Source organism: Phodopus roborovskii, unplaced genomic scaffold (assembly GCF_943737965.1).
Source record: "Phodopus roborovskii unplaced genomic scaffold, PHOROB, whole genome shotgun sequence".
NCBI classification, from domain to species: Eukaryota; Metazoa; Chordata; class Mammalia; order Rodentia; family Cricetidae; genus Phodopus; species Phodopus roborovskii.
In genome coordinates this window covers 74,179,944-74,193,661 of record NW_026126418.1, presented here as the reverse complement: position 1 = coordinate 74,193,661, position 13,718 = coordinate 74,179,944, and the positions used below count along the sequence as shown (strand labels likewise).

General features: G+C 46.1%; 1 protein-coding gene across 4 annotated transcripts in view; it reads left to right on the top strand.

Moving 5' to 3' along the window:
* Nucleotides 1–13,718, top strand: part of Ralgps1 (Ral GEF with PH domain and SH3 binding motif 1) — a 231,887-nt gene that overhangs the window by 93,586 nt on the left and 124,583 nt on the right. For all 4 annotated transcript variants that reach the window (XM_051185235.1, XM_051185234.1, XM_051185233.1 and 1 more), the window contains exon 7: nt 1,444–1,536. In XM_051185235.1, coding sequence (XP_051041192.1) covers nt 1,444–1,536 — 93 coding nt within the window. The remainder of the gene's footprint in view (nt 1–1,443; nt 1,537–13,718) is intronic.

Below are 13,718 nucleotides of genomic sequence, written 5' to 3'. Positions count from 1 at the left end.
GCTTCAGTCCTTTTGTAGACCTTCTGTTTGGAAATGAGTATAGTCCCCACCCAAGGAACCCCAGTGACCCCTCCTTAGTCTCTGTCCCCTCCCTTACTGAGGATTGTCATTTTGGCAGTGCACCACGTATGTCTCGGGTAGGCCTCCTACCTCCCTGAGCACTGGTTTTCTAGTCTCTAGAAAAGAAAGGGACAGGTTAGATAATGCCCTAGAGACCATGATATCAGGAGGAAAGTCTGTGGCAGGCACAGCAATTGAGATGCTCAATTGAAATCTCCCTGGGAGAATCTGTTCTTGTTACAAGATGTCTGAAACGAATCGCTAAGTTTGTGTAGTCAGGGCCATGTTTCCAAGTAGGAGCAGAGCTGTAGGGTCCAGGCCCAAAGGCTTTTATTGATTTATTTATCTTGTCTACTTCGCTAGGCTTTTCGCAAGGTACAGGTGCCAGGTGGTAGATAACACTTTGTCCATGTGCCACAGGACATACATGGGAACACAAGCATTTGAGAACATGGGTAGCGAAGGCATGGTAGAGGAAGGCCACCTGAGGCTGAAGGTACCCAAGACAGTCAGTGAGGGAGTGGAAATGAGCCTTCCATATAGGGAAGACAGAGACCTGCCCAGCTGGGCAGCTGATACGTTTGTCTCAGGAGGCACAGCTACCATAGTCATCACCCTCAGTTTAACTCTGGGGACACTGAAATGCAGAAGGCCTGGGTAACTTGCCAAAGAAAAACAAGAAGAAGGAGCTGGTAGCGTGTTCACAGAGCCTGCTGGCTAGGCCAGGCTTCACTGCCCACCAGGAGTGAGAAGCAGGGCCCCGCCCATCAGCATGAAAAAAATGAGAACAGAGATTACAGCATTCTGCCCCGACTCTCTGCCGTGGCCCTCTCTGTGGCCCTCTGTGGTAAAAAACTTGTCTGTGACTTAAGTGACACCGTATGTCCTCACTCATTTTTGGGGTCTGGTTCAAAGGCTCACAGTCAAGGGCCTGGGAATCCTGAGCCTTGCCTTCCCAGCTGAGAGCCATTACACATATTGATAGCGTCTTCCCTGGCCTCTTTCCCATCCAGGGTGAAGGTAAGCACTGTATAAGCTGCTGATGCTATTGGCACCCTGGGGTCTTCTCATAGAAGCCTGTTCAGGGTCATCTATGAAAAACATAAAGGGATTGTCCAGTTTCAAGCCTTGCTTCCATCCAGCAGTTAAACAAGCCAGACTATGAAAATTGGCAAGTTTTTAGATGGAGACTCACCTTCTGAAAAAAATGGGAGGAAAGGAGCATATGTTTCCTATGAACTTTGTAGAACAATATTTTCTATGTGAGATATTTTGAGTGTAACTGAATTTCATAAATATGACATTTGGCAACACTCAAGCATGTTTTTGTTCTGTTGTCTATGGCAGCAAAATAATGTATTCCATATCTTTTTGTTTCCCCAGAAACTTCTAGAACTCAACAACCTTCATTCTCTCATGTCTGTGGTGTCAGCATTACAAAGTGCTCCCATCTTCAGGCTGACGAAAACATGGGCTGTAAGTTAACCTCCCTCAGCTGCCCCTTTGGTTTTTCCCATCCTGTTCTTGCTGAATGTCTACATGGCTTAAGCCCTGGGCTTTCCCTCACTGACCATGTGCTCTGCTAAGAACAGTCACTGTGAACCAAGGAGACACTCTCTCTGCATCCTCACAGCCTCAAATACCTGAGCCCCATTTGGGTTCCAGGGAATGGGATGGGCACTCATGTGGCTGGGTTTGGTAGCCCTCAACAGATCTTCCTTGATCTGTCGACATTATCTACACTGGCTAGGTGCAACATGTGACTTCTGCCCTTGGCTTGGCCAGTTTTTTGTCTCTAGCTGTCTTCAAATTGCCCTTGAGGTCTGGGGATTGATGGCTTGCAGCTGTCCTGGGTCACTGGCCATATAGTTCAAAGTTCTCTGGAGAGACCTGTGACCCTCATGTAGGAAAAAAAAAATTATTTCTCTCTTTCCTTTTTCATCCCCCTCTCTTATTTATTTATTTTTTTTTCTTTTTTCATCCTGAGGCCTTGGATAATTTCAGCTCAGAGGTGGAGTCTGATAGTTATATAATTGAGTCTGTAGGAAAGTTTTTCTGCTGTAAAAATACTTTAAAAATATCTCAGACCTCTTTATCCTCCTTAGCTGGCACAGAGCCTGACGTGGGAGAAGTAATCGCTATTTCCATAGCTCATTAGTGTTTACCTCCTGGCCTGCCTGCTCCAGAGGCTCTCACAGGGGCACAGCCCAGGCCTCTCAAGACCTGTTTATGTCCTAAGAACTGACAGAACTGTATGGAATTTCTAGACATGTTTCTTTGACTTTTTTCCAACCTTCTTCCTGCCAGCCTGGGGCTGAACTCTGTTTCCCACTTGACTGACTCAGGGTCCTTTACGATGCATAAGGTTATGTTGTAGGCAACCTAAAATGAGCAAGGAACCTGATTGTAGCAGAGTGGTGTGACAAGTGTCAGCCTGGAGTCTGGGAACTAGGTTTTTGTTCATATGCCATTCAGAGCCTGGGTCTCCTTTCTACTATCTGCTCTAGACAGTTGGCTTGGAGTAGTGGGTTTCTGTTGGTGCTTTGTGGAGCCCTGTGGGTCCTTGGAGTTGTCTTAGGGACTATCCGGAGCTGCAGAAGAGGAGTGAAGGTGCCAAACAGATGACCCAGCCTCTGCCAGAGCAGCCTGCTTGCATCTGGGGCTTCTGGGTGAATTGCAGATGAGCCATAGTTTTGGAGGTCAAAGCAAATTTGGAAGCTACCATCTCAGTAGTTGATGCCAGTCCTGTGATTCTAAGACCATATGAGCAGTGAGGCTTTTTTTCAGAAGATTTTTGGAGATTCTTTTTTAAATGACTTTTCCATTATTGATATGCTGTTACTGTTTCTTGGGTTGCTGGGAGCTGTGCAGGCACTCAGAGGGCTGAACTTCCAATCTTCTTGTGTGCATTTACCTTACTGTGAGCAATGCAATGCTCTGACTTTGTGTGTGTGTGTGTGTGTGTGTGTGTGTGTGTGTGTGTGTGTGACTCCTTTGGGAGGGCTGAGGAGTAGCTGGGGCTATATCCAGGTCCTGCACAGGGAGTTGACCTACTTAGGGACAGGCAGGGCTCTTCGTGATGCTTCAGTGTATCCCAGAGGGTGCTGTCTGCTGCTGGGGCTGTGGACAATGTCAGGTCAAGAGTAGCATTAGGACTGTGTGGTTTGTCAAGCACAGCTCACTGGACTGGACCCTACCTTCACTGCAGTTTTGGGTCTATGTTGTAATGAAAATGAGTCCCCATACTTGGGGAGCTTGAACCAAGCACTCATCTGGGACTGCTGTCTGCCACCTCAGGGTGTATGGCTAACAGAATGCAAGGAACTACGGTTCCATTCTACCAATGATCAGAAAACTTGGGTGCTGTAGTAATCTCTCTTTCTCTAACAAACCATCCCACTGCATCTGAGGGCTGGCAGCCAGGCTGCTTCCCTGGCTATGGAAGGCCACTTGCCAAGGCAGAATGTGGGAAGACACAACATTCTAGGGAATAGAAATGCCAGGGAGAGAAGGCTGTGCACACTGTGTGGATTATAGCCTCAGGATTCCCAGGTCATTGGGGCAGGGAGTGGTTGGTTCATTCTTAGAAAATCTACTACCTGGCCTTGCTTTAGGTCTGCTCCCTGCCACACAGCTGCTTTGTTAATCCTTGGTACAGAGCATTGGTGAACAGCAACACCCAAACCTATCTTTCTCTCCGTCCTTGTCTTCAGGCCCCATGCAAAGGGTGGCCCTCTGTTGCTACCTGTGATAGAGCAGCCATGTGCTCTGTCACCCTGCCATTCTTCTGTCTTGCCTGAACTATCTTGTCCTTAATTGTATTCTTCTGTTGTCATTGACGTCTGGTGATAAGGTTGGCCATAGAAATGTTGCTTCTTCCTTCTTATATCCCTTGAGCTGGGACCACTGAGACTTTAATAGGCCCACAGGACAGGGAGGAACAAGGGGTTCCAGCAGCCCCACACATCTGGTGCTTTCATAGTCCTTGTTTTTGCAAAAGAAGAAACTAAAGTTCTAGAAGGTAGGGTGGCCAAAGATCTCAGAGCTGGTGAGTGCCAACACTAATGGGACACAGGCTGTACCTGCTATCCCCACTGCATGGACACTTGTGATGGTGGAAAGTGTAATGACTACAGGCCAGGACAGGTAGGGCTATACACTGTTTACAAACTGGGCTCAAGCAATGTGGCTGGCCCATTGATTACGTTTTGCCTCTGAGTCTTGTCCTTGGTAGTGCATTAAAACCCTGGCTATCTGGGAAGCCTGAATGGAAGGTGGCAATGTCCAGGCATGGGAGGAAGCATGCTACCTGGCTAAACTATGTGGGTGACCTTTAGTTCTGGTCAGTCAGACTATAGCTTGGCCAGGGTAGCCTTTGAGCCTGCCCACAGAAAGAACTGTCTGAAGCTGAGCACAAGGGATCTAAATAAATGGTGGCTGGATCCATAAGCAGGGAGTCATGGTGAGCCCGGAAAAACACAAGCAATGAGTGATTTATTCCAGAGGTGGGGCCACTTTGGAATACTGCCGACTCAAAGCTGTGAGGCCTGATCAAGAAGCTGTTCCAGCCAGTTCTGATTTCTTGAGCACACAGGAAATCACCTTGTAGCTGTCATTCATTCTGTAGATCAAATACCTATGGAACATCACCTTCATGCCATTATGCTTGTGGTTTTCATGTCATCTGGGGAGGATGTATACTATTCTTGGAAATTAACATGTGCTTCCTGGCTGGCATAGAGCCACCAAGAGATATTGGTTGAATGCATGAATAATGAGCAAAGAGTAGTGAGACAGGAGTACAATCAGACTGTAGCAGATGTGGATGGAGGAGGGTGTCAGCTTTTGCACAGACACTCAGGGAAGGGTCCCAAATGAGCCCCTTTGTGCCAAAGCTTGAGTGACGAAAGCAGGAACAACAATAGAGGATGAGGGGGTGGGGATAGCTGGTGTGCAGGCATACAGGGAGAAGAACTCAGTGTTGTTAAGGGACTCGAAGGTTAGTGTGACTGGGCTCAGCCTGGGACAGAGGCACATTCTAAGTGCACAGAAAGGCTTGGAATAGGTGATGGGCATAATCTACTGACTCTTGCTTTTGGTTTTCTTTAATCACTGCTACTAATATGTAGAAAACAGAGTAGGAGAAATAGAGACCAAGGAGGGCTGCAGAGATGGCTCAGTGGGTAAGAGCACTGACTTCTCTTCCAGAAGATCTGGGTTCAATTCCCAGCAACCACATGACAGTTCACAACTGTCTGTAGATCCAATTTCAGGGGATCTGACACCTTTACAGGCACACATGCAGATAAAAACATCAGTACACATAAAATAAAAATATATAAATCCTTAAAAAACAAAAAGGGAGACCAAGACTAGAAACTAAGACCCAGTTATCGGGTGAGGGCAGAGTCCAGGAACTAAGTGGATAGAGTGTGGCAGGGGACCAGAGTAAGTTCTGAGGAGAGGGCCCCAGGAGGTACTGTGGTTAGAATGTTGAAGGAGAGAGTGTAGGAAGGGGGTAACCCTGGGGTTTGAGCCCCAACAGCTGAGAAGCTGCCAAGATCTCTTTTATAATCAGAATGACCCTGGGAAGAGGCTGTCTTATTCCTGAGAGACCTGGGCCATGGGATTTGTGAAGTGTTGGGGAGTCACCTATTATATTCCACACGCCACACACATATTCTGCTTGCCCTGCACACATACCCAAATGATTCTCTTTACTGCTGAATTGTTCCAGTGTTCGACTCACTTGTATCAGCAGAGTGAAAGCTGAAATCCATGGCATGGAGGAGATCATCACTGCTGGGCAGGGGCCTGGTCTGTAGGGTGGGGCCTGGAAGGGCACCGTACAGGGTCAGTATTCTCACTCTCCCATAGCCAGAGAGATGGCCCCATTGAGCGATGCACTACAGAGGACAATTCTTCCACCTAGACCTAAAGCCACCTGGCAGACAGCGAGGCCAGCAGATGTGTGGCACTCCCATGCTTTTGGTCAGGATCTGCTGCTGTTCCCTGTGTCTTTAGAAGCACTGATGGCAACTGCTCTGTTACATGGTATAGGAGGCTGCCAATCTCAGATGGCTTTGAGCCTTGGTCTAAATGGAGGTTGAGCTGGGTGAGGGAGATGAGATGGAAGGCCAAGGAAGGAAATGGTCGCGTCCCCTGGTCACTGTGCCTGTCATTGTGCAGGAACCCACCTGGAACTGCTCTTCAGAAGTTCCACATTGCCTCTGGGGAAGCTGACGTTTCCCCTTATCTGCCTGACAGTGCTGCGGTGCTGGGCACTGCCCATCTTCCACGTCTGAACAGCCTTTCTCCCCAGGCTGAGCCCCTCCACTCGCTGACAGCTGACTTATTTGGTAACTGTGGCTGTGGAGGGTTTACAAGGTTCTGACCTGAGTCCTTCACCTTGCTGTTTTCTTCCCTTGGTGAGCATACCAGCTTGGAGAGCTTCGGCTGTACGCGTGCCATCCAAACCACAGACCCACTGCAGTGCCTGCTCTAACCAGCCCTCGGCCTGTGTGTCCCTTTGACCTCACATACCCTGCATGTCTGAAATCATGGTTGACTCCAAGAGAGAGATAGACTACTAGGACACTCTCTTCACAAACTGTGTTTTGGACCTTTGGGCAAGTGGTAGCTGAGCTGATGAAGAATACGGCTCCCTGTCCCCTTCTACACCCTGTGAACACAAAAATGCTACATAAACTATAGCCACGTTAACACACCAGCAAAATGAGCTGCACTGCAAGCCAAGAAAGAGAAGTCACCAGGGCTAAAAATAAAGCATGCTCTCAGTCTGAACCATGGCCTGTTGAGATGATCCAGTGTGACTAGGCCTTTGCATCTGGGGCCAGGACTTGAGGGGAGAGTTCCAGCTTCAGGCCCCATGGCAGTGGTACAAGAAACAAGCTGCTTATAGCCATGTATTGTCATGTTACCCCAACAGAAATGACATAGCAAGAGGGCCCAAGGTGAGGGAAGACACCTGTAATTCTTATCCAGCCTGTACCTTGTGCGGATATGCTTTGGCGTCTGAGGTCTGAATGCATGTGGCTTGCGAGTGTGAGAGGACCTAGGCTACATAGAAGAAACGAGACGTCTGGGATCTGAGAAAGTGGCCTCTTAAATTAGAAGCTGTGCTCAGCTTTCCTCTTACGGTGAGGGTTAGAGTAGAGAATGTGAGGATTGTGCCCTGCACATAGGTTATTTTCAGCTCTTCCAGGCTCTTCTTAGATGGGCTACAGAAGCCACCATCTCTGAAGGCAGACCTTTTTTTATGACCTGGACTGTCATGGACTTCATTATTCATTAGTCTCTTTGCTTCTGGTTTTACCAGACAGTTCTCACATCATGCTGGAGTGACACCCCCACCTCCCAGCTCTTCAGTTTGGTTGTTCTCCGTGCCCTTCCCTGCTCCCTGCCCCTGCCCCTGCCCCTGCCTTGATTGGTCAGAGGCCCTGCATCCTGCAGGATGTTCTAATATGACTGCTGTTGCCACTCTTTCTTTCGGAGTCTCTGTAAAATGTTCATTTCAACCCCTCCAGCATTATGGTAATGAAGTTCATGGGCACTGATTGTTTTACTGAGCACCAAAAACCTAACAGAGGGGTTTTTTATTTTTTTAAAGTCAATAGCAAGTCTTTATTAGTTGGCAAGCAACTACACCGGGTGTTTGGGATCCCACTGTACCCTGAGCTTTTCTCAGAGTGAGCTTTTAAGTATAAAAACCATATCCTGATCTGACATATTTCAGTTAACCAGAACACTAACAGAGGCTTTTTGACAATGGCACCAAACACCAAATAGTTTCACTCCTTCTTCAAACCCACCTTCTGATTTAAATCAGCCTTTGCTAGCTCATCATCTGTTTCCCCAAGGAGCCCAGCCATTCAGAGCCCCAGGTCATGTGTACAAGAAATGCATTAGCTGGCCAGAGAAGTTTTCTGTTAATACAGCTGCACTCAGCTCCCTTTCCATTACCATCCGCCTGTGATTGGTACCCAGTTTGCAAGTTGAAGTGAAGTAGCTGAGAAAGTAGAATAAGCTGTCAAAATGATGATCATGTGACCTGGTATGGCTGTGGCCATGGTTAAATTAATACCAAATTTTGCCAAGAGACAAGTTTTCCTCCCTCTCCTACCTTTCTGTTCTTATCCAAAGCAATACTTGCAGTATTTTAGCCAAACTGCTGGCTCCTCAAACATCCCTCAGTGCTCCTACCTCCAGGCCACTTCTCCTACCTTCTGTGGCTTCCAGGCCCTCTCTAGGTCTCTGTGCTGAAGGTCCTCTCTTCAGAATGGCTTTGCTTACTCCCTTCTGAGCCCACTTGAAGTGTTCTGTGGGCCCTTCTCAGTGCTCAGCCCAGCTGAACATGTGGAATGCCCACTCTCAGACCAGCTCCGGAACCCAGGTGAGTCCTTGGCTCCCAGTTCTACACTGAAGTCTTTTTGGGAGCTGTCTCCTGAAATTGCCCTGGGTAGAATAAAATAGATAATAAATGAAACACATGGTAAAAATTGTCCCATGAAAGTGTTAAGTATGTACATGTCCCTCCTGTACTTGTATATATGTGTCCATGTGATTGTTAAAGGATTATTTTTAAAGATAAAATACAGAATGAGTATTTGCCAAAGATTAATTCTGTATTAAAGAGGAAACAGTAAGATGAGGAACTGCATCACAGAGCCAGAGGACCACACATTCACAGCCCGGTTGGAAGTGCTCCGATCATTTCAGCATGGATGCCAAATCAATCAGGATTTCCAGTATGATTGTCAGTGGTATCCACAAGACAAAACTTTCTTTCTGTGGACAGAAATGTATCTATATGACCATTTTTAATAAGTTAATTTCTCCCTGTACTGGTTTTGAGTGGACAGAAATGTATCTATATGACCATTTTTAATAAGTTAATTTCTCCCTGTACTGGTTTTGAATAGCCTTAGGCAAAGGCAAACTGTCTACCTCTACATTTCAAAGTCCCATCTCATAGATGCTGTTCATTGCAGATGATGTGTGTGTGGCACTGGGGTGTGACTTGGCAGCCTTTTTGTTTTTCAGAAGTAGATACTAAATAGCCAAAGGTTTAAAAAAAAAAAAAAAAAGTACTTTTTAAAACATACCCCAGTTTAGGTCTTTGGTGATTCCACACTGACTCCTGCTTTCACAGGCACTGAGCATTCTTTCCACTCCAGCAAGCGGCAGATACTGGAATTGAAGTTGGATTTGGAGCCTGTTTTGTTTTGTTTTGTTTTGAGACAGGGTTTCTCTGTGTAGCCCTGGCTGTCCTGGAACTATCTCTGTAGACCAGGCTGGCCACAAACACACAGAGATCCGCCTGCCTCTGCCTCCCTAGTGCTGGGACTAAAGGCGTGCACTACCACTGCCCAGCAATGGAGCCAGTTTTAACATATCTAGAGCAATATGTTCTTTGTTGAAAATAGACGCAAGTGTGAGGAAATGTTATTTTTTTTTTCCCTCAAGGCAAAGGAATGCAATACCAATGTCCTCATAAGTTGGAATTGGAGGGACTTTTCTTTTTCCCTCTGTGGAGTTAGCCTCCAGATTTGAGCTACTTTATCAGACAGGGGAGAAGCTTACAGGAGTCTAACAGTAGCTGTTGCACATGTGGCCCTGGGAACATGAGGAAGGCAGTTTATGTCCAGGACATTTCTCCCAGGTCTGGGATCCTTCTGGCTCTAACTGTGGACCTTCTGAGCCTGTTATTCTTTGGAGGGATCACTGGGCAGTGTGAAAATGAGTAACACAGGGCTCCATTTTTACCTTGTAGTTTGAGTTCATGTTGTGGGTGTGGTTTGGACTTGTCTCAGTGTGATCACATGTAGCCCTGCTTCCTTCCTTCACAGTAGAGTCTTCTGTTTTTAACCTGTTTTGTTGATGTTTTATAAAATAGCTCTGGTGTTTAGTCCCTGTCTTAAGTGTGATGGTTAGCTTTCTTTTGTTCTTACCACACCAATGTCTAATTTTGCTTAAAAGCTGTTTCTCCCACTCCGCTTTCCTAGCCTCTTGCATGGAATGTTGAGCTCATTTATGCTGGAATTATTTGTTTAATTATTAGTGGTTTTAGTAGCATGGATTTTCCTTTCAATATACTTCAGCCTATTGTGAGCTCATGTGTGTCTTATCAGAAATCCATAGTCTCGGCTTTTATTAGCATTATCACCTGAGGATTAGTGAATGCTTGAGAGTTTCTAATGGGACTGGTTTCCCCATCCTCACTGTTATCTTTCTCTCTGCCCTTTTGTGCAATTACATTTCATTTCAGCTGCGTTCCTTCTGTGAGGCAGGGGCTGGGGGTGCTGGGGAGGGAATGCAGGAGGAGAGCAACTCAGCCAGCACCACTCCGCCCTCTTTGGGATTCAGTGCCAAGCAAGACACAAAAGCACCCTCACAATAAGTTGGAATAATGGCGAGTATGGATGATGCCCCAATACTTCTCCACTTGACTGTGTTTCAAAGTCACCGTTTTCCCACTGCAGCAAACATTTGGTGTTAGAGCTGGGACTTTGCATCTTTTATCCTGATATTATAGAGCCAAAGGGGTGAAAAATTACTTGTAAATGCCCCCATTTTATTCCTTACTAATTTCATACTGAGCTCCTGAGGCCTCTGGCTGTCACAGGCTATGAGTGTCCTCTTAATCTCCTTTGTTTACCTTGTTCCCTGAGCAAGAATGGCTGCAGTATATGCCTGACTCTTGGTAAGCAACTGCTGGATATCCTTACATGTAGTTCTGATGGCCTTTTCCTGAGGCTTCTTATAAATGCTGAGATCTAAAGCACCCTTAGTTCATGTGAGGGCTGCAGTTGCTGGTTCTACCTGTAATAAAAGTTTAAGACATGTGTAAGTAAGTGCTGCTGTTTTCTGAATAAGCAAACCCTATTTTTAAAGACCTAAATCAGAAGAGAATTTTTATCAGCATAATTCATGCACATTAATTTAAAAAAATCGCCAAGTACTGAAAGGCTTATTGAAACCTGTAATACTCCCTGTTTCTCTACACACTGCCCTTTCCACTCCCTCCCTCCCTAGAGGCAGTCCTTCCAGCTTGGTGGTTTCTTCTTGAAGTTTGTGCCACCATTCCACCCATGTGTGTTTGCTAGAGTTTCTTGATCCACCTACTTTAGATAGTATATATACATGTTAGCTTAGTTTTCTAGATCCAGTTTCCACCTTCCTCCAAAAACCCATCACAATAGTTGAACCATTTTTGTTAAATGAGCATTCAGGGTCTTAATGACTAACATTGTGTATGCAGGCATTACTGTACAGTCAGGAGGTAATTCAGGAGTATTCTGTGCTTTCTTGAATAGTTTACCTGGTCATTCCAACTCTCTTTTTAAAAAAGTTCCAGGACAGTGAGTTGGCTCAGCAGGTAAAGACACCTTCAACTGAGCCTGATGACCTGAGTTCAATCCCAGAAACCCATATGGTAGACCATATGTATTCTGTGGCATGTGCATGCCCCTCACACAAATAAATAAACAAATGTAAAAGTTCTTTTTACCAAATTAGCCATCTATTCCCTAGACTGATATGTAATCTTAAAGTTGTTTATTTTTATTACATATATCATGCCTCATGCCACAATTGTGCTACCAGGAAGGTCTGAGTTGCCCGTGTGAACCAGTTGTTTTTAAGACCTGCAGCTCATTGGGTATCCCAGGATCCCTGTTACGGTTATTAAGTAGGACCCTCTGACTCTTGTGTCCTGTATTCTCTTTTATCTGGTCTGTTCCTTCACTTTAGTAAAGGAAATTCTTGGGTAGTTGTCCAGTACATCATGATAAAAGCTGCTGAATTTCTTCCTCTTAAAGCAACTTATAAATGATTCTTGAGAAATCTGGTCATGACCTGATTTCCTTTGTTGGCACAGAATGGAGTCTTTGAGGAACGTTAACAAGATCCAGCTCTTCTCTCTCTCTCTCTCTCTCTCTCTCTCTCTCTCTCTCTCTCTCTCTCTCTCGTGTGTGTGTGTGTGTGTGTGTGCGCGTGCATCTGTCCGTCTGTCCGTCCAGGGAGGACATGGGTGGCAGCCTGACGTACAGCTCATATAGGTATTGGATAGGCTGAACATGGCAGAGAATACAGGCAGTGACCTGAGAACTAGTTAGTGGTGTGGGCTGTTGAGCCAACATGGCTCAGCCTCGGTTTGAGTGAAGGCATCAGGATTTGTTTGCCATCTAGACGAATATAGATGATTTGAAGAAGTCATGGGGTTCTGATTCCATCAGCTAAAAACAAACAAACAAAAATGCAGCTGTGGTGGTGCACAACTTTAATCCCATTACTTGGGAGGCAGAGGTAGGGGGATCGCTATGAGTTTGAGAACAGCCTGGTCTACATTGTGAATTCCAGGATAGGCAGAGAAACCTTGTACAAAAAAGCAAACAATACAAAAACAAAATCAAACACTGCCTCTCTGTATGCCTTTTTTTCCAGCATTAAAAAATAATTTAAAAAAATATATATATATATATATGAGTGCTTTATCTGCATGTATGTCTGTACAACATGTGTATGCTTGGTGGCCGGGGAGGCTAGAAGAGAGCATTGGAATCCCCTTGGACTGGAGTTACAGATGCTTACGAATTGCCATGTAGGTGCTAGTAATCAAACCTATGTCCTCCGCAAGAGCAGCCAGTGTTCTTAACCCTGAGCCATCTCTCTCTGGCCCCAGCATATAGCTTTTCTTAACGATTCTTTTTGGTTGTTGCTAGTTCACTTACCATTCCTTGGGTCCTCAATGTCTCTTCACCCACTTGCTATGCTGCTACAAAATATGTCTGTTCGGCCTCTTTTCAAGCTTGACCTCCTCTTCTAGACTTCTTTCCTCAAAGCCATTGCATCTGGGTAGGCACCTTGCTGTTTCCCGGCACTAGACTTTGAATCCATTGTGAAGGTTAGCATTGTGAGTGCTCGGCATCAAGTTTTAGACTACATTGAGCCATCCTATCTCCTGGGTTCACACACCAAGTGCTCAGTCATCACAGAGCTTGCTTCTCATCTCTGGAAGTATTTGCTCACCCTGAGTCTCTTAACCAGGTGCTCTGTAGGTAGATGACTGCTCATGGAAAAGAAGGTTCTTTATGTGGAACACTATGCCCAGTGAAACATGACAGAGGGTGTGGGGGAATCTGGAAAAGAGCCCTGAGTTGCAGCATAGCCATGTCCTCTTGGCATGTTCACCTGAGTCAGTGTGGCAGTTGATAGCATCTTTCACCATGAGGCGTTATGGAGAAGAGACTGGCTAGAGCTTTGAAATAACCTTGCTGGGGACATGACCAGTGTGTTTCACTCTGTAAGCCCTGTGCTGTTGTAGAGTGTCTGTACTGAAGGAGTTAGCTAGCATCAGGTGGCTGGTGGACAAGGTAGCTCCAGGGCTCGTCTTCATGTGAGACTGTGAGAGCAACCAGACTGATGCCATGAAGGTCCCCATCTCTGCCCTTTTTTGTTTGTTTGTTTGGTTGGTTGGTTGGTTTTTGAGACAGGGTTTCTCTGTGTAGCACTGGCTATCATGGAACTCACTCTGTAGACCAGGCTGGCCTTGAACTCACAGAGATCTGCCTGCCTCTGCCTCCCTAGTGCTGGGATTAAAGGTGTGTGCCACTACTGGCTGGCTCTATCCTTGCCTT